General features: G+C 43.5%; 1 protein-coding gene and 1 non-coding gene across 5 annotated transcripts in view; one reads left to right on the top strand and one right to left on the bottom strand.

Annotated features, from left to right (window-relative positions):
• Nucleotides 1-18,874, bottom strand: part of CRACD (capping protein inhibiting regulator of actin dynamics) — a 297,196-nt gene that overhangs the window by 32,159 nt on the left and 246,163 nt on the right. For 2 of the 4 annotated variants that reach the window (XM_032151460.2, XM_058434429.1), the window contains one exon: nucleotides 245-380. The exons of 1 other annotated variant lie outside the window; for it this stretch is intronic. In XM_032151460.2, the coding sequence (XP_032007351.1) occupies nucleotides 245-364 (120 nt within the window). In that variant the 5' untranslated portion in view covers nucleotides 365-380. Of the gene's footprint in view, nucleotides 1-244; nucleotides 381-8,694; nucleotides 9,120-18,874 lie in introns of those variants that run through there. One more of the 4 variants, XM_032151461.2, reaches the window with a different exon arrangement.
• On the top strand, nucleotides 10,215-10,316 carry LOC116477532 (U6 spliceosomal RNA). The gene has a single exon (XR_004250504.1). It is a non-coding gene; the product is annotated as a U6 spliceosomal RNA (small nuclear RNA).

Raw genomic sequence — 18,874 nt, 5'->3', positions numbered from 1 at the left:
CAATTTGAAAGAAAAGGAGAGGGTGTGTCATGCAGGTGGCTGCAATGGTGATAGTGCAGCTCTTGCAGGTGGGCAGGAGGTTTCCAGAGAATAGAGTTGAATTCAAGAAAGTGATAATTCTCACCAGCAGTGACCTCTGGACCTCCCAGTCCATTACTCAAGGCCAAACTCGGCACTTTTCCCACTTCCCTTCATAACGGGGCCCCTCCTATGGCTCATACCTTCCACTCTCAAGCTCTCTTACCTGAAGAGTTTTGACTTTGCCCAGGATGTTGTCCTGTGACATTGCTTGAACTGTCTGCTCACTTTCTCCTCCCCCATCAGGGATAAAAATGCTGTCATGGGAAAATGCCCGGGTTCCCATAGAATAGTTGAAGGACCTGGAATGTAAATCATGTGCTTCATTTTATTAGGATAAAATTTCTTTTGGCGATTCAGTGTTCCATTATTCCTGATTGGAGGGACTCCACCCACATTCCCAGTTTCATTGAGCAAGCACTTCCAGCACTGTGTCCCTTTCTGCTGGGGGTCAGCCACGGAGCTGGGTAGACGAAAGGCTCTCCATCTCTTATATAGCCCTGGTTCAGAGCCATTCACCGTGAGAACACAAAGACAGTTACTTATTTGTATAGGATCCAAGACAGAAGGCACTGCAGGACTTTTAATTGGAAGAGACTTTCTCCAGCTGAGCTGTCACTATCAGTTTTGTCCCAGTAAGTCTTGCCAACCAGAATTTATTAAGTAACATGTAAATCTAGAAGAGGCAAGGATTTCTTTCTTTCAGATGACAACCAAACTGGAAGAAAGATGTACACATCCCAAACAAATACTTTGGAAGAGGACTAGAGAATTGTTGACAGAGACAATAAATGCTTTAGGAACTTTGTGAAAATGGGAGACATTTGTGTTAGGGCCATTCTGACAGGCTTTGCGTATATGGAACACCTTATAGGTGGCTGGTATCCAAGAAAAACTTTTTAAATTTTTATTTATTTATATTTTTTAGAGACAAGGTTTTATTCTGTTGCCCAGGCTGGAATGCAGTGGTGTGATCATGGCTCAATGTAGCCTCAAACTCCTGGGCTCAAAGGATCCTGCAGAGTAGCTAGGAATACAGGCATCTGCCCCCACATCCAGGTAATTTATGTTATTTTTTGTAGGGATGGGGTCTTGCTATGTTACCCAGGCTGGTTTTGAACTCCTGGCTTCCTCACAAAGCATTGGCATTACAGGCATGAGCCACTAAGCCCAGCTAAAACACTTCTTAGTTGAAGGGCTGGACTTGGAGGAAGTCTGGACTTCTACCAGACAATGAGGTATAATAAGCCGTGTGAAATGCACAAAGACAGCCAGGCACGGTGGCTCATACCAAGCCCAGCACTTTGGGAGGCAGAGGCAGGCAGATCACCTGAGGTCTGGAGTTCGAGACCAGCCTGGCCAATATGGTGAAACCCCATCTCTACTAAAAATACCAAAAAAAAAAAAAAAACAAAACAAAAAGAAAAACAAAAAAATTAGCCAGGCATGGTGGCTGGCGCCTGTAATCCCAGCTACTTGGAAGATTCAGATAGGAGAATCGCTTGAACCCGGGAGGCGGAGATTGCAGTGAGCCAAGACTGCGCCATTGCACTCCAGCCTAGGCAAGACAGAGCGAGACTCCGTCTCAAAAAAAAAAAAAAAAAAAAAGAAATGCACAAAGAGGAAGCAGCAGAAGTAAGCAAACTGTTCCTTACTTGATCTTGGAAACTAACTTATCTCTGGGAAAGAGTACACACTGAAGGCTGCCAGCTCCTCACAGGGGCAGGAAGAGCAGCAAGGCAGGCACATTGCCACAATGCCGGGCAACACAGGCAGCACTTGGAGGGGAGAGAGAGCACAACCTCCTCCTTCCCCTCCCCAGAGAGGGGCCCCTACTGAGGTTTTCTCAATGACCAAGTGCATGAGAGAACAGCCAGCACTGGGGGCAGGTGTTCCCAGGCAGTGCCTCTGAATTGAATTACAGAATGCAGTGGGCAAGGTCCTGGGGCAGCTGTACTTGTTATCTGCCCAAGTCTAGACCCAGTTGGGAAGACTAATTACCAAATTTTATCATCTAGTTTGCTAAATTACAGGCAGCATGTGTAAAAGTGTGCGAGGTTTACAAACGAAAGACTTGGATGTGAGCCTCCTGGCTATGTGATCTTAGGCAATAATAATAATTATTATAAACATCAACCCTTACTTTGATTTAAAAAAAAAAACTGTGTGGAGTTTTACTTTCATTATCTCATTTAATCCCCATCATCACCATCTTGTGACAGATGAAACTCAGAGAGTAAATAACTTATATAAAGACATCCAAATTGAAGGAGTAGAGTGAGAAACTGAACTCAGATCTGCTGAGAATAATCTCATGCCAGCCAGCTGCCATATTTTAAAGTGGTAGAAAGTCTTATAGTATTGCCACCCATGAGTGACACAGGGTATGAGAGAGGAAGACGGTGCAGATGCCATGAGGCCTGGACTATGAGAGGGTTGAAGACACTAAATAGCTAGAATAAGGCATAAGTCTTCAGCTAAATAACCCAGGGCACCATACAGAAGCAATTCCCTTTATGAAATATGAGGCACTCTTTTAGGAAACATGCAGGGAGATTAATACGTTATGATCTCCCTGTCCTCAGAGAATCTGGGACCTGTGTCACAAACTGAGCTTCCAAGTTCACCTAAAAATGTTATGAAATAAACTTTTCATTTGAAGTTGTAGAATCGAACTTCTGAATATTCTCTATCTAAACTTCTTTTTCAGACCACTGGTTATGACTCAGTTGAGAGAAGGGGTAAATGACTTCATTTCTACACTGTATTTTTGCAAAGGGCATATATATATATATATATGTTTACTAATTTCTCACAGTTGTGTGTACAGAATACACCACCAGTGCTAGGCTAAGTTCCCTTTCAGTTTCTAAGTCAAGCTTGACTGAGTCATGAAGTTTATCCCCCTGATCCCATTATTTTTTCCAAATAGGCTAAGAATTGGCACTGTCCTGCTCTTTGCTGTTGAACTCCAAACATTCCTGTTGCCGGCAAAGATCTGATGTCCAGTCATTACTCACTTCCAGATGATCATATTGAAAAATAGAGAAAATGAAGAGTAATAATAGCAGTAGTAGTAATTATAATAGTGGTGGTCACAGTGGTAATGTTTATCCTAGCTAAATTTTATTGGACACTTGTGATGTATCTTGCATATATGCTAACCTCTTTAACATAGTATCAGAATCTTTTTGATATATAATATTTAAAACTTACGTGGTAGGCACCATTAGTAAGGCTGTTTTATGGACAAGGAAACTAAGGTTTGAAGACAATGAGCAATTTGCTATACATTAAGTAACTGTCTATATTATAATTTTTTCTGGCCTCTGTTCCACTGGTCTACTTGTCTGTTTTTTGTTGTTGTTGTTTTGTTTTTACTTTTTTTTACTTACCTGTTTTTATACCAATAACACATTATCTTAATTGCTGTAGCTTTTTAAGGAGTCTTGATATCTAGTAGTTTAAGTTTTTCAGCTCTGGTTTTCTGGTTCTTTCTTTTCTTTTCTTTTTTTTTTTTTTTTTTTTGAAACAAGGTCTCGCTCCTACCCAGGCTGGAGTGCAGTGGCACAATCTCGGCTTAGTGTAACCTCCACCTTCTGGGTTCAAGCAATTCTCCTGCCTCAGCCTCCCGAGTAGCTCGGATTACAGGTGCCCACCACCATGCCTGGTTAATTTTTGTATTTTTGGTAGAGATGGGGTTTTGCCATGTTGGCCAGGCTGGTATCGAACTCCTGGCCTCAGGTGATCTGCCCACCTTGGCCTCCCAAAGTACTGGGATTACAGGCGTGAGCCGCCACACCTGGCCTCTACATAAATTTATACATATACACATACATGAATATACTATTGAGATTTCTTTTAGATGGCATTAAATCTATACATTTTTAAACTGATGTTTTTACAATATTGAATCTTTTAATCCATGAACATGGGCTACAACTCCTCATGTATTTATATCATCTTTAATTTCTCTTAACAAATGTGTTGAAGTTTTCTGTATAGAGGTCTTGTACATATTTTGATAGGTTTATTCTTATATATTTGGTGTTTCTGAATTTATTGTAAATGGTATAGACTAAAATTTCTATTTTCTAATTTTTTAATTAGTGGATATAAAATGTAACTTATTTTTATATATTGATCTTATAACCAGAGACTTTGCTAAGTTTATTTATCAGTTATAATAACGTGACTGCTGATTCTTTTTTTTTTTTTTTTTTTTTTTAAGACAGGGTCTCAGTCACCAAGGCTGGAGTGCAGTGGCTGAATCATAGCTGCTGGGCAACCTTGAACTCCTGGATTCAGGGGATCCTCCTGCCTCAGTCTCCCAAGTAGCTGGGACTACAGGCTCATGCCAGCATACCTGGCTACTTTTAAAATTTTTTGTAGAGATGAGTTCTTGCCATCTTTCCCAGGCTGGTCTGGAACTCCTGCCTCAAGGAATCCTCCCACCTTAGCCTCCCAAAGTGCTGGAATTACAGGCATAAGCCACCACACCTGACGCATAGAATTTTTGTAGATACGCTTGTATTACTGCATCTTTGAAAAGACACATGATCTACTGATACGGTTTGGATCTGTGTCCCTGACAAATCTCATGTCAAATTGTAGCCTCCAATGGTGGGAGGTGGCTGGATCATGGGGATGGATTTCTCAGGAACGGTTCAGCATAATCCCCTTGGTGCTATTTTCATGGTGGTGAGTGACTTCTTGCAAGATCCTGTTGTTTAAAAGCATGCAGCACCACCCGCCTTGCTCTCTCTTGCTCCTGCTCCTGCCATGTGAAACACCTCCCTCCCTCTTTGCCTTCTGCCATGGTTGGAAGCTTCTTGAGGCCTCCTTAGAAGTAGAAGCCACTATGCTTCCTGTACAGCATGCAGGATCATGGCCAATTAAACCTCTTTTCTTTCTAAATTACCCAGTCTCAGGTATTTCTTTAGAGCAGTGCAAGAGCACACTAATACAGCTATCTTTCATTTATAGCTGATTTTAAAATTAGCCTCTTTATCTTTGTTTTTTAGCAGTTTTACTCTGGTGTAGCTGGGTGTGAGCTTCTTTTAATTTATTCAGCTTGGGTTACACAGTGCTTCTTAAATCTGCAGCTTGATGTCTTTCATCAGCTTTGGAAAATTCTCAGCCTTTATCTCTTAAATACTGTTCTGCCCCATTTTTCCTCTAATCTCTCTCTGATCCTCCCATGTTAAACCCTTTTAACTACAAGCCACATAACTTTTATTCTCATTATTATAGCTACCATTCTTTTTTTTTTTTTTTGAGACAGAGTCTCGCTCCGTCACCCAGACTGGAGTGCAGTGGCACAGTCTCGGCTCACTGCAAGCTCCGCCTCCTGGGTTCACGCCATTCTCCTGCCTCAGCCTCTCCGAGTAGCTGGGACTACAGGCGCCCGCCACCACGCCCGGCTAATTTTTTGTATTTTTAGTAGAGACGGGGTTTCACCGTGGTCTCGATCTCCTGACCTCGTGATCCGCCCGCCTCGGCCTCCCAAAGTGCTGGGATTACAAGCGTGAGCCACCGCGCCCAGCCTATTATAGCTACCATTCTTTTTACTCAATATGATTCAGACTGGATATTTCTACGGACCTGCTTCCAGTTTGCTAATTTTCTCTTTAAGTCCAATCTGCTGTTAAAACCCATCTGTTGAGTTCTTAATTTCAGAAGTATATTTTAGATCTCAAATTTCCACTTAATTGTTTAATAAATTTAACTTCTCTGCTGAAATTCTCCATCTTGTAAACTATATTCTTGAATATATTAATCACAATTATTTGAAAGTCTATCTGAAACTCCAACATCTAGGTCACATTTAGGTCTATGTCTATTATCTTGTTTTTCTTGTAGTCTGTTTCTTAGATGCCTGGTAATTTTTAATTAAACTTCACAGATCATGCCTCAAAAATTTTAGAGGCAGCCAGGTGCGGTGGCTCACACCTGTAATCCCAGCACTTTGGGAGGCCGAGGCAGGTGGATCACGAAGTCAGGAGATGGAGAGCATCCTGGCTAACATGGTGTAACCCTGTCTCTACTAAAAATACAAAAACTCAGCCGGGCGTGGTCGCAGGTGCCTGTAGTCCCAGCTACTCGGGAGGCTGAGGCAGGAGAATGGCATGAACCTGGGAGGTGGAGGTTGCAGTGAGCTGAGACTGCGCCACTGCACTCCAGCCTGGGCGACAGAGCGAGACTCTGTCTCAAAAAAAATAATAATAATAATTTTAGAGGCTGGGTTCTCTCCTTCCAGAGAGGACTCACCTGATCTTCTTGAAGGCTGCAAACAGCAAAGAAGCACATCACTTCAATCCAATCAAAGACTGAGCTAATTCATGGCTGGTTAGAAATCTCTGTAAGGCTCAGACTACTTCTGTTTTGCCTCCACTTCTAGGGTGTGGTCCTCCCAGAGCCTCAACTGAGAGCCTGGGTTATTTCCTAAGGTCCCCCTCCTTGGCATATCTGAGTGTAAACTGTTAGAAGCAGCCAGGCCACATCTTAAATGCTTTGCTGCTTAAAAATTTCTTTCAACAGATACCCTAAGTCACCACTCTTGAGTTCAAACTACCACAGATCCCTGGGGAATGAACACAATGCAGCCAAGTTATTTGCTACAGTACAACAAAGGAGACCTTGGCTCCAGTTCTCAGTAAGTTCCTTATCTCCATCTGAGACCGCATCAGCCCGGCCTTCACTGTCCATATAACCATCAGCATTTTTAGTCACAAGGATTTAACCAGTCTCTAAGAAATCCAAACTTTCCCTAATCTTCTTGTCTTATCCTGAGCCCTCCAAACTCTTCCAACCTTTGCCTGTTACCCAGTTCCAAGGCTGCTTTGACATTTTCAGGTATCTTTATAGCAATGCCCCATTCTTTGGTACCAGTTTTCTATATTAGGTCATTTTTGTGTTACTGCATAGAAATATCTGAGGCTGGGTAATTTATAAAGAAAAGTGGTTTAACTGGCTTATGGTTCTGCAGGCTGTATAAGCATGGCACCAATTATCTGCTTGGCTTCTGGTGAGGGCCTCAAGAAGCTTACAATCATGGTAAAAGGCAAAATGGGGGCAGGTACATCAGTCATGTGGTGAGAGCAGGAGAAAGAGGGCAGCATTTGTATAATATTAAATCTAATATTAAATCTTTGGTAAGCATGGTTACCAGTTCCAGCTCCAAACAACTCTACAATGTAGATTATTTCCTGTTCTCTGAAGGGGAAGCTGAGGTGGGTAAAAATATTGCCCAAAGTTCCAAAATTTGAGGCAGGGTTGGAATTGAAACTGAATAGCCTTTGCGTGAAGATCTGAGCTTGAAACCACGTTCTAATGAACACAGAGCTTGGTGGAACCATGGTCCTTAACCAGCTGTGAAGTGCAAATTACATGATTGGGAGGTGGAGAGGCAATTTACCACAAATTGTACCTTAGCAGAGTTCATCGGGACTTCTTTATTCTTGACATTTAAAGATCTTTCACAGTTGATTGTGAAGCAGGCCAACTCCACCTCTCCCTGCTTCCTTTTAAGAGGGAACCAAGAGAGAGGGGCCTTTCAGCCCCAATGCTGCAACTTTCCCTCACTCTCTCTCTGCTCAAATGATAGAAAATGGACTTGCCAGGTGGGAACCTTCTCTTCTGCTACTGAGAATCAGAGCAGCCTCTTGCTTGTGAGAAGAGCTGTATAAAGACCTCTAAAATCCCACAGATTTTAAACCTTGAACTGGAGGATTGTCAATACAGTCATTTAACAATCATTTTAATTTAAACAAGATTTGAAGTCAAATGCAAAGCACACATGGTAAAAGCCAACTCTACAAAGAGAGGAAGAAAGGCCCACTTGGGAAGTTCAGAACAGCACTGGTATCTGAGGAAGTTTTCATAAGCCTAGCAAAGAATCACAGCCCTGACATAGAGGCCACAAAAATGGTCCCTTTGGATTGGAGGTCCAAACAGCCGAAGTTCCTGGGGCTTTAGAAGGCAGTCAGCTCTCCTGGGTACATGTACAAAGGAGCATGGCTGAGATGTTTTAACTGTCAATTCCACATTTCTGTCCTGATTTGCTGTTGTCATTGATATTTTTATTGACAGAGAGGTTGGGCTTTGAAACATTTCATCAGGCATTTCTAATCAGCCCAAAGATACCAGCTTCGGGACTTGCCCCTCTACTCTTCGCTGCCTCCTGCAGTTATCTTTCCAAAGACATCGATGGGAGAACAGCCTGAGGTTGCTCTTCTGGCTTTACCTTTAATAACTGCCTCACTCCAATATTCTCTTCCTCTCCTCATGTGTCTCCAGCTACAGTGGAGTGACTTTCCCACTGTTTCTGCAAACTTAACATGAATTCATCAATTTTCCCACAGAACTCCTATCTTTTCTATTTCTTTGTTACTCTCATCCCCCGGACTCTGTGCTATATTATTTTGTAAGCGAGGTAAAGTCCAGATTAGGAGGAAGATAAAATGCAAAAACCTTAACCGATAACATCGCCTGTGCTTTCACTTTCAGAAATCCTTCAAAGACAATGTAGAAATTCATGCAGAAGACTGGAAATCCTGAGCTCGCAGACCCATTCCGAGCCTGCATTCCACTCTGCCTGCCAATATTTCTCCGCACCTGTGTCTGGAGGCCTGGAGCGCTGCTCTTCACATCTCTAGTGAGTCTCTACGAGTAAACTGGCAGCAGCAAAAGGCAGTGTACTGTATCAGCGGTGACAGGGACAGCCCTCACACGGCCAACAGCCACTGCAGAAAGGGCCCCTCTGTGCTCATGGAGTCCAAGACCCAAGTCTTTATGGATGGAGAAGCTGAGGCCCAGCAAAGTGAAGAGAGAGACTCAATCAAAACAGAAACCAGAACTCAGGCTCCTGGCTCCTATTGACAGGGCTTAATACAGTGTTTACAGATGTTTGGATTTCTTAGAGAAGAAAGACATTATATGAATGGTGGCTGCTGGATCACGACAAGAAAGGAGCATTAAGAGGGTTCCAGTTCACCCACAATAGCAAATATTATACAAAAGAGGATATGCCAGTTTTACTTTGTTTTGTTTTTGAGACAGTCTCATTCTGTTGCCCAGGCATTCTGTTGCAGTGGTCTCTCTGCTCACTGCAGCTTCGAACTCTCCAGGCTCAAGGGATCCTCCCACCTCAGCCTCCCAAGTAGCTGGAAATACAGGTGTGCACCACCGTGCCTGGCTAATTTTTTATTTTTTTCATAAAGATGGGATCTTGCCATGTTGCCCAGGCTGGTCTCGAACTCCTGGGCTCAAGCAATCCTCCTGCTTTGGCCTCCCAAAGTGCTGGGATTACAGGTGTGAACTGCCATGCCCAGCCCGGTTTTAATTCTTAAACACAAAATCTGTCATTACCAAGTGGGATCCCAGCATCCATAAATTTTTTCATATTTGTATAATATTGATCAAGATTTTATTATGATAAAATGTATATAACATAAAATTTAGTATTTTAACATTTTTTAAGTACACAGTTCAGTGGCATTAAATACACTCATATTACAATGAAACCATCAGCACTATCAACTTTTAGAACTTGATCATCATCCTAAACTTCATATCCATGCAACAATAACTCCCCATTCTCCCCTCTCCGCAGTCCCTGGTAACTACTATGGTACTTTCTGTCTCTATGAATTTTACTATTTCGGGTTCTTCCTTTAAATGGAATCATATAATATCTGTCCTTTTGTGCCTGGCTTATTTCACTTAGCATAATGTTTTGAAAGTCATCCACATTGTAGCATGTGTCAGAATTTCCTTCCTTTTTAAGAATGAATAATTCCATTGTACGTATCTATCACATTTATACATTCATCCATCAATGGGCATTTGGGTTGTTTCTCCTTTTTGGCTATTGTAAGTCGCACTGCAATGAACATGGGTGTGCTGATGAAGATTTTAAAAATACAGGAATGCAGCCTTATGACTCATATCTATGTGTAGACACGGCTGAAAAAGTAAATAGGTGTGCCGTAAGTCCCCATTCCACATAGAAGATCTACATCATCTTGATATCCTCTACCCAAATTAAACAGTCAATATCTGTAAAGATCAGTAGCGATCTCATAAGACCAAAGAAGTGAAAGAAAGAGGAGAAGGAAGAGGAAGAGGAAGAGTAGGGGCACTTCAGCAGCTCATACACTACAACTGGAACGATGCGGAGATTACCATGGTCTCTGTGCAAGGATGACATGCAATTAAGTGAATTAATGCAGAAACAGAAACCTAAATATTGCATGTTCTCACTTATAAGTGGGAGCCAAGTCTTGGGAACACACAGACATAAAGATGGGAACAACAGACATTAGGGACTCCAATAGGAGAGAGGGAGGGAGCGGGGGGCAAGAGCTGATACGTTTCCTATTGGGCACTTTCTTCACTATCTGGGTGACAGGATTAAATGAAGCTCAAACCTCAGCATCATGTAATATACCCTTGTAACAAACCTATAATGTACTCTCTGAATCTGAAATAAAAATGGAATTTTTTAAAAAAAGAAGAGTAGGAGGAGGAAGGTAAGAAGAAGAGGAGGAAATTAAGAAAAGAGGAAGAAAAAAGGAGAAGAAGAGGAAAAATCCTTGACATTTGCCTAAAATCATGGGAAATTTTGAGGTCAGTTCTTGAAAACCTGATCCTGGTACCTGATGCACAGAACAATAGCCCATAGGGTTCAATCCCTGCCACTCCTACCCAAGAAGGTTCAAATACCATGACCCACTCCAGGAACTATTTGCTACGGACTAGAGGCTTTGAATAGGCTTAGTCAATTCTAAGGGAAGATGCGTTTAGCACTAAGAAAAACTCACAGAGGTTTACAGGGTCCTGTTCTACCTACATCTTAAAACATTTAAGCCCTTTGATCTAACTCATTATGGGTTTGGAAAGACAGCAGGAAACACACATTGGTATTTCTCCTTTATTCCACCTCCTCTTTCCTTTCCTTTACCCAGAGTAAGATGAATTAACTCCAAGATTTTACCTAGAGGCTCCAAACAACGACTTTAGGGCCAGGCACAGTGGCTATAACCCCAACGCTTTGAGCAGGGAGAATAGTTTGAACCCAGGAGTTCAAGATCAGCCTGGGAACCACAGCAAGAGCCCATCTCTACAAAAAATAATTTAAAAATTTAGCCAGGTTCGCCGGGCACAGTGGCTCTTGCCTGTAATCCCAGCACTGTGGGAGGCCGAGGTGGGCAGATTGCCTGAGGTCAGGAGTTCAACACCAGCCTGGCCAACATGGTGAAACCCCCTCTACTAAAAAATATAAAAATTAGCCAAGCATGGTGCTTCACGCCTGTAATCCCAGCTACTCGGGAGGCTGAGACAGAAGAATCACTTGAACTTGGAAGACAGAGGTTGCAGTGAGCCAAAATCATGCCACTGCACTCCAGCCTGGGTGACAGAGTGAGACTCTGTATCAAAAAAAAAAAAAAATTAGCCAGGTAGAGTGCTGCACATTTGCAGTCCCTGCTACTCAGGAGGCTGAAGCGGGCAGATTGCTTGAGCCCAGGAATTCGAGGCTGCAGTGAGTTATGATCACATCACCATACTCCAGCCTAGGTGACAGAGGCCTTGCCTCCAAAAATAAAAGGAAATAAAAGGCTGTTATAGAATAAATAACATAGTACTGTCAGGCTCATTTTGGCAGCAAATACATCAAAATATAGGGCGTTTTGAAGGGCTTGTTTCTGTGCTTAAAGTTGTCAAGAGCTTAGGAAACTCAGTGGAGGCCTGGATGAGTCATTGCAATTTGCTGGAATAGTATATGGATAGGATGATTATGCTAATAAGCATGCCAGCAGCAATGGTTAGGGCTCCCACACTGTAACCTTTGCTCAGGTGAAGCTTCTATTTTTATTATTACTTTTTATGTTGAAGCCATTGCAGACTTTGTTTTCCTGGACCATTTGAGAGGAAGTCACTGGCATGATGCTCATCACCCTGACCAGGGCAGCAGTGGGAGCCAGAGGACTTGTTCTTGAACACACAATAAGATGTTAACGGGAATCTGCAGAAATAAATGCAGGAACCCTGAGAGCAGTTGAAAAATCAATGGGTGTGTAATTGTTACTGTTGCCCTGGTTTTACCTCCACCCTATTGCAATATAATTGACATTTGTAAAAGATCTCCAAGTTGCATCTTTTCCAATTCAGCTTTCTCTGAAACCCTACAGTAATCTTTTTTTTTTTTTTTTTTTTTAAAAGAGTTTCGCTCTGTTGCCCAGACTGGAGTGCAGTGGCACGATCTCAGCTCACCACAAGCTCTGCCTCCCGGGTCCATGCCATTCTCCTGCCTCGGCCTCCCGAGTTTTTTGTGGTGTATTTTTTTTGTTTGTTTTGTTTTGTTTTGGAGACAGAATCTCACGCTGTTGCCCAGGCTGGAGTACAGTGGCACAATCTCAGCTCACTGCAACTCCTACCTCTGGGGTTCCAGAGATTCTCATGCCTCAGCCTCCCAAGCAGCTGGGATTACAGGCTCATGCCATCACACTTGTCTAATTTTGGTATTTTTAGTAGAGATGGGGTTTTGCCATGTTGGCCAGGCTGGTCTCAAACTCTTGGCCTCAAGTGATCTGCCCGCCTCAGCCTCCCAAAGTGCTGGGATTACAGTCATGAGCCACTGTACCTAGCCCCATATATTAATCTTAAAGGAGTTAATTTGCCAGCTCAGAAACCACTGGGGTTTCCCTCGTGCCAAAATCCTCCCAGATAAAGCTGCAGTGGTTGCTTGGCATTTAAGGCTCTTCATGCCAGAGCCCTAAAGTACTCTGGCTCTATGAAACAGAGGTTGTGTAGTGTAGGGATTACCTCTTACCTCTTACGGATTAGTTCTTACCTCTGAAACCTAGTTCTACCATTTACCAGCTGTGTGGCTTTCAGCAAGTCTCTAAACCTCCAGGTGCCTCAGTTTCCTTAACTGTTAAATGGGGATAATAATAGGACCTATCTCACAGGGCTTTCATTAGAATTAAATTAATGATATGTAAAACACTAAGAATGGTGTAAGCAGTGCTGGGCACCTATAATCCTAGTGCTTTGGGAGACCAAAGCAGGAGGATGGCTTGAGGCCAGGAGTCTGAGACCAGCCTGGGCAACAACACTACAAGACCCTGTCTCTAAAAATAAAAAATAAAAAATAAAGAATTCATGGGGCGTGGTGGCCCGTGCCTGTCGTCCCAGCTACTCAGGAGGCTCAGGCGGGAGGACTGCTTGAATTCAGGAGTTTGAGGCTTTAGTGAGCTGTGATCCCACCACTGCACTCCGGCTTTTGTGACAGAGCAAGAAACTGTCTCTTAAAAAAAAAAAGTTATTATCTAATGTCACCCTACTTCAAGCACCCATGAGGCAAACCTGACCTGTCAGTTCCTCAAATACCATCACTGGGTTCTATTACCACGTAGGGTCTTCTGCTGCATGGACTGCCCAGTGCCAGTCTCGCAGTTCAGTTCTTATCCATTGATGAGGTTTGGATTTGTGTACCCGCCCAAATCTCACGTTGAATTGGAGGGGCGGCCTGGTGGGAGGTGATTGGATCATGGCGGTGGATTTCCCTCATGCTGTTCTTGTGATAGTGAGTGAGTTCTCACAAGATCTGATGGTTAAAAGTGTGCGGAACTTCCCCCTTTGCTCTTTGTCTCTCCTGCTCCACCATGGTAAGACGTGCTTGCTTCCCTTTCACCTTCCACTACGACTGTAAGTTTCCTGAGGCCTCCCAACCATGCTTCCTATTAAGCTTGTGGAACCGTGAATCAATTAAACCTCTTTTCTTTATAAATTACACAGTCTCTTTCTGGCAGTGTGAAAACAGACTAATACATCATCTTTTGAGGTCCAGCTCAAACTTTATCAGCCCCACACACCTTTTCTTGCTCCCTTTTGTCCCTCAGGAATCCGTTTGTATGAATCTCATGCTGTTTGATGTTACGGTTACCGTAATCAAGCCTTCAATGAGAGAGAAAATAAAAGTGCTTTGCAAGTTGTAAAGTACAACACAGATGTGATTCTTTTTTTGTTTTTTGTTTCTGAGATGGAGTCTCACTCTGTAGCCCAGGCTGGAGTGCAGTGGCACCATTTCGGCTCACTGCAACCTCCGTCTTCTGGGTTCAAGCAATTCTCCTACTTCAGCCTCCCAAGTAGCTGGGATTACAGGCACCCACCACCATGCCTGGCTAATTTTTATATTTTTAGTAGAGATGGGGTTTCACCATGTTGGCCAGGCTAGTCTCAAACTCCTAACCTCAGGTGATCCACCTGCTTCGGCCTCCCAAAGTGTTGGGATTACAGGCGTGAGCCACCACACCTGGCCAACATGATTTTACTGACAATAGTGATACCATCTTATCTCCACCCCAGTACTATGTGTGGCGTGAGGTCAGGGATCACATCTTTTATCTTTGTTTTTCCCATAGTGCTTTCTATTATCAAATTTGCCAGCAGTTTTTTTTTTTTTTTTTACTTTAGGATGGGTTCTTACTATGTTGAACAGGCTGGTCTGAAACTCCTGGGCTCAAGGAATCCTCCCATCTCAGCCTCCCAAAGTGCTAGTATTACAGGTATGAGCCACTGTGCCCCACCAAACATTTTCAAAGGATAAGAAAATGATTACTACTGTAGGGTGAGTTGTTTTACCAGGTGGGTTTTCTACAGAGAGATCACTGAGGTAATGGAAAGTGTGATGCAGATGTGTTATGGGAAAATGCAGAATATGTTCAGATCATGGCTGTTTTCCAGGAGGTCACTGCAGAAAGCTCCAAGAAGCCAACGGGTGGCAAGTCAGGAGGCTGTTCAGCCTCTCTCAAGGTTTCTTTTGAGCCTTCTTTTCAACTTAAACCAGGGAACTGCTCCAGGCTTTGCTTCCCACTTTCTATTTCAAACCTTCTCTCTCACACCTAGTTTTCCTGGTGTCTACACGTGTCAGTCACCAGTCTGATTTGTAGGCAACAGAAACTTTGTTTCACTCAACCTAAAGAAAATGTACTAGAAGTACAGTGGAGGCTCACAGAACAAAAGAAACCAGACTGCAGGCTTGGAAAAACACTGGAGTTAGGTAGGAGAGCTCTAGAGCCCAGGCATCAGGAGCCACAGCCGCCATTAGGCCGCAGAGTGAGCCAGTAACTGCTCCTCCTAGAAGCTGTGTTCCTTACATCCTTGACTCACCTGCCAAGTCAAAGTCCTAGGGGAGAACATGTGATTGGCCAGGCTGGGCTGCAGGCTCACGCCAGGCTGCAGTGGGAGGGGAAGTGGAAGATCTGATCCTTTTGATTTCTGTCCTAGGAAGCAGGCACTACGTCCTATCAGAGCTACACACAGCAAGGTAAAGACAACTCCCTAAAAGGGAAGGAGCTTTCAGGGAGTCACCTTGACTTGAGAAGGGAAACTGGATACTAATGGCTAAGTGACCAAAAAACAGCTACCACACTATGCTTGTAGGTCTGCGTCTGGATTCTCTCTTCTAGTCTAGCGCACCTGGATGGATGACTCACTTGCACAATTCCCTGTATTGTGATTCTGCTTCTCCCCAGGAGGCTGCCCTTCTTTCTTGGTGGCACGTGCTGCTGCCTGAGAGCAACGGTTGTCACACCCCACGGTCCCGGGATGCTGAAACCCAGGCCCAGTGCTCTATGCTCATACCTATCTGGAGGAATGGGAGAGATGAGACAGAGGTGTATGCTGGGTCTGTGACCTGGAGCTCAGCACGCTGGAAGGTCAGAGCAAAGAGAGAGGTTGCAAAGGAAAGCAAAACAAACTAAGTTAGCCCTGCAGCCACGCTACTCCATCTCTCACCCACTAGGCACTTAGTGCTAAGGAGAGCGGAGAGGCGTCAGGAAGAGCTATCTCCATTTTAAGCTAAAGATAGCGTCTATGCGAAAGGAACAATGAAAAGCAAGAGGCAGTTTGGTAGGCAGAGGCATTTCTGAGAAAGTTCTCCTCATTCACAATAATACAAGACAGGGACTGCCTTCTTTCTGTCTGTGGTCTTTGTCATCCGCCTATGACACCTGGAACTGTGACGGCCATCTTGTGACTATGAGGGAACAAACCTGAGGACAAGAGGCCACTCCCTGAGGATGCCAGAGAAAAAGGGACTCAGATTGGATCCTGGTGATGTTGCTGGGCCATTTCATCAACCAACCTTGGAACTTGGGAAGTCTTCCAGACTTTCTGGTACATCAGACAATGTACTTCATTCCTGTTGAAGATGCTAGTAGTTCTGATTTCTGTTACAACTGCAATCATCCTACCTGCTACAGCTTTCTAGCCACTCTTCTAAGCACTGGGCACAATCTAAGACCTGCTGACATCCAACTGTGGAGTGCGAGCCTACAGAGGGAAATTCTTCCCATCCAAAAAAGGAGAAGGCTTTCTGCAGCTGCACAGTGAATGCATGCCTCAGGCCAGCCCTCCTATTCCTTATCCTTTGTCTTTTTTGGACAAGAATCATGTAATTTGGGACCATAGATATTGGGTAATTACTACGGCAATGATTAGGGATTCACTTCAGGAATAAGGAAATATAATTATAGTCCCATTTCAGCTTGTTTCCATGACAACAGGGGCAACTGCAATTGATCAGCAGTTTTCTTCCTAAACAGATCCGTGAGTCTCATTCAAATGAAATGTTAAAGAGCAATTAAATATCCCCATCAAACAAACTAGAGTTGCTGGAAGAGACTGGAGTCAGATTATCTGACTTAGAGGCTCATCCTGAACTTGGGTATTCTATCCAAATATACGGTACTTGATAGGCTATAGTGTACCAAATTATCTGTTAATTACAAAAGAAACAGGGTACGTCATACAAATTCAAGGAAGAGGAGGAAAGTTTGGAATCTCAAATGGAGAATCTTAGAATTAGAAGTCAGAGGGTCATCTACTCCAGTCTGTAAGCTCAGTCCTGTGTCTATACCACCTAAGACAAACGATCTTCTAACCTGCCTCTAAAGCCCACTTCACAGGCTTCCATGCTATTTATTCCACTCCTACGTTTCCCCATGTGGAGAAAGATCTTTTCGTAAACCTCCGTAGCTGTCATTTGAATCAATTTTCCTCTGGTTCATGCTCTGGAAATAGTAGTCATCAATATCCTCCTTATCTCAATACTAATATTAACCTGCTTTTTAAAGTGCTTTATTGCAGATAGCGAAATGTCATATGCATTTTTGTCCTTCTAATAATCCTGGGAGATGAAGGGCTAGCTAGGTTAGGGTCACACAGCTCTCGAGTGAGACACCTGGCTTGCTGAGAGGTCCCTAGCTCCTGCTCTGCTGCATTTACCACATATCGTATCTCTAAGAATCGCTATACCTCAGCAGTCCCCAACCTTTTCAGCACCAGGAACCGGTTTTGTGGAAGATAATTTTTTCATGGACAAAGGGTGGGAAGATGGTTTCAGGATGAAACTGTTCCACCTCAGATTATCAGGCATTAGATTCTCATAAAAAGCACGCCACCTAGATCCCTCGCATGCACAGTTCACAATAGGGTTCATGCTCCCATGAGAATCTAATGCAGCTGCTGATCTGATAGGAGGTGGAGCTCAGGCAGTAATGCTCCCTTGCCTGCCACTTACCCCCTGCTGTGCGGCCTGGTTCCTAACAGGCCACAGACCGGTACTGGTTCACCACCTGGGGGTTGGGGACCCCTGCTATAACTGATTCATCAACCTTCTTTTTCTCTAGATGTATTCAGCTCAGCTCTGTTGATTCTCCTGCTTAGTCCCTAATTTTTATTTAATGGGTTTTGCACCTCTTCACCATTCCCTATTCAATTTCAGCACATCCCAGGTTCCTAAGGATAGAGGATAAACAAACAAGTAAAACAGGTCCTTTCTGACTTCACCCTCTGAAAAGCAGCAAGGTCAGGTGAATCAATGCAAACAATGGTAAGCAGGGAGCCTGCACTTCAGTATAATTTCATTGGTAACATGAAGTCTCATGGCACCAGCTGTGGATTCTTCCTTTTCCAGCAGGTCTGAGGGACAGTGATACTCTTTACCAAGGTGGGAAACTGGAGGCCAAATTAGATTAATATTGACTTGGCCAGTGGGAAAAGTCAGTATGGCAAAGAACAATAATCATGCATTCATTCATTGAATAAATGCTTACTGAATACCTGCTATGTGCCAGGCCCAGCATTAGAGGCTGGAAATACAATAATGGCAAGTCACAAAGCTTACTTTTAGGGAAAGGTCAAGGAAGTTGTGAGAACAATGTCAGGGGGAGGGGCCTGATCTAGGCTGAGGGAATCAAAGAAAGCTTGCTCTCCTAAGGAAGGCACGTTTGTGCAGAAAACTCAAGGATGGAGAGGAATTAGACAAAGGAAGGAGGTGGAGATGGGGAATGGGGCTATTCAAGAAAAAATCACTACCATGTGCAAAATGGGCAGGCTTAGATTGTAGTCACATTTCTTTTTTTTTTTTTTTTCTTTTTATTATACTTTAAGTTTTAGGGTACATGTGCACAACGTGCAGGTTTGTTACATATGCATACATGTGCCATGTTGGTGTGCTGCACCCATTAACTTGTCATTTAACATTAGGTATATCTCCTAATGCTATCCCTCCCCCATCTCCCCACCCCACAACAGGCCCCAGTGTGTGATGTTCCCCTTCCTGTGTCCATGTGTTCTCATTGTTCAATTCTCACCTATGAGTGAGAACATGCGGTGTTTGGTTTTTTGTCTTTGCGATAGTTTGCTGAGAATGATGGTTTCCAGCTTCATCCATGTCCCTACAAAGGACATGAACTCATCATTTTTTATGGCTGCATAGTATTCCATG

Source organism: Hylobates moloch, unplaced genomic scaffold, assembly GCF_009828535.3.
Source record: "Hylobates moloch isolate HMO894 unplaced genomic scaffold, HMol_V3 SCAFFOLD_2, whole genome shotgun sequence".
Classification (NCBI taxonomy): domain Eukaryota; kingdom Metazoa; phylum Chordata; class Mammalia; order Primates; family Hylobatidae; genus Hylobates; species Hylobates moloch.
This window is presented reverse-complemented; position numbering and strand designations above follow the sequence as displayed.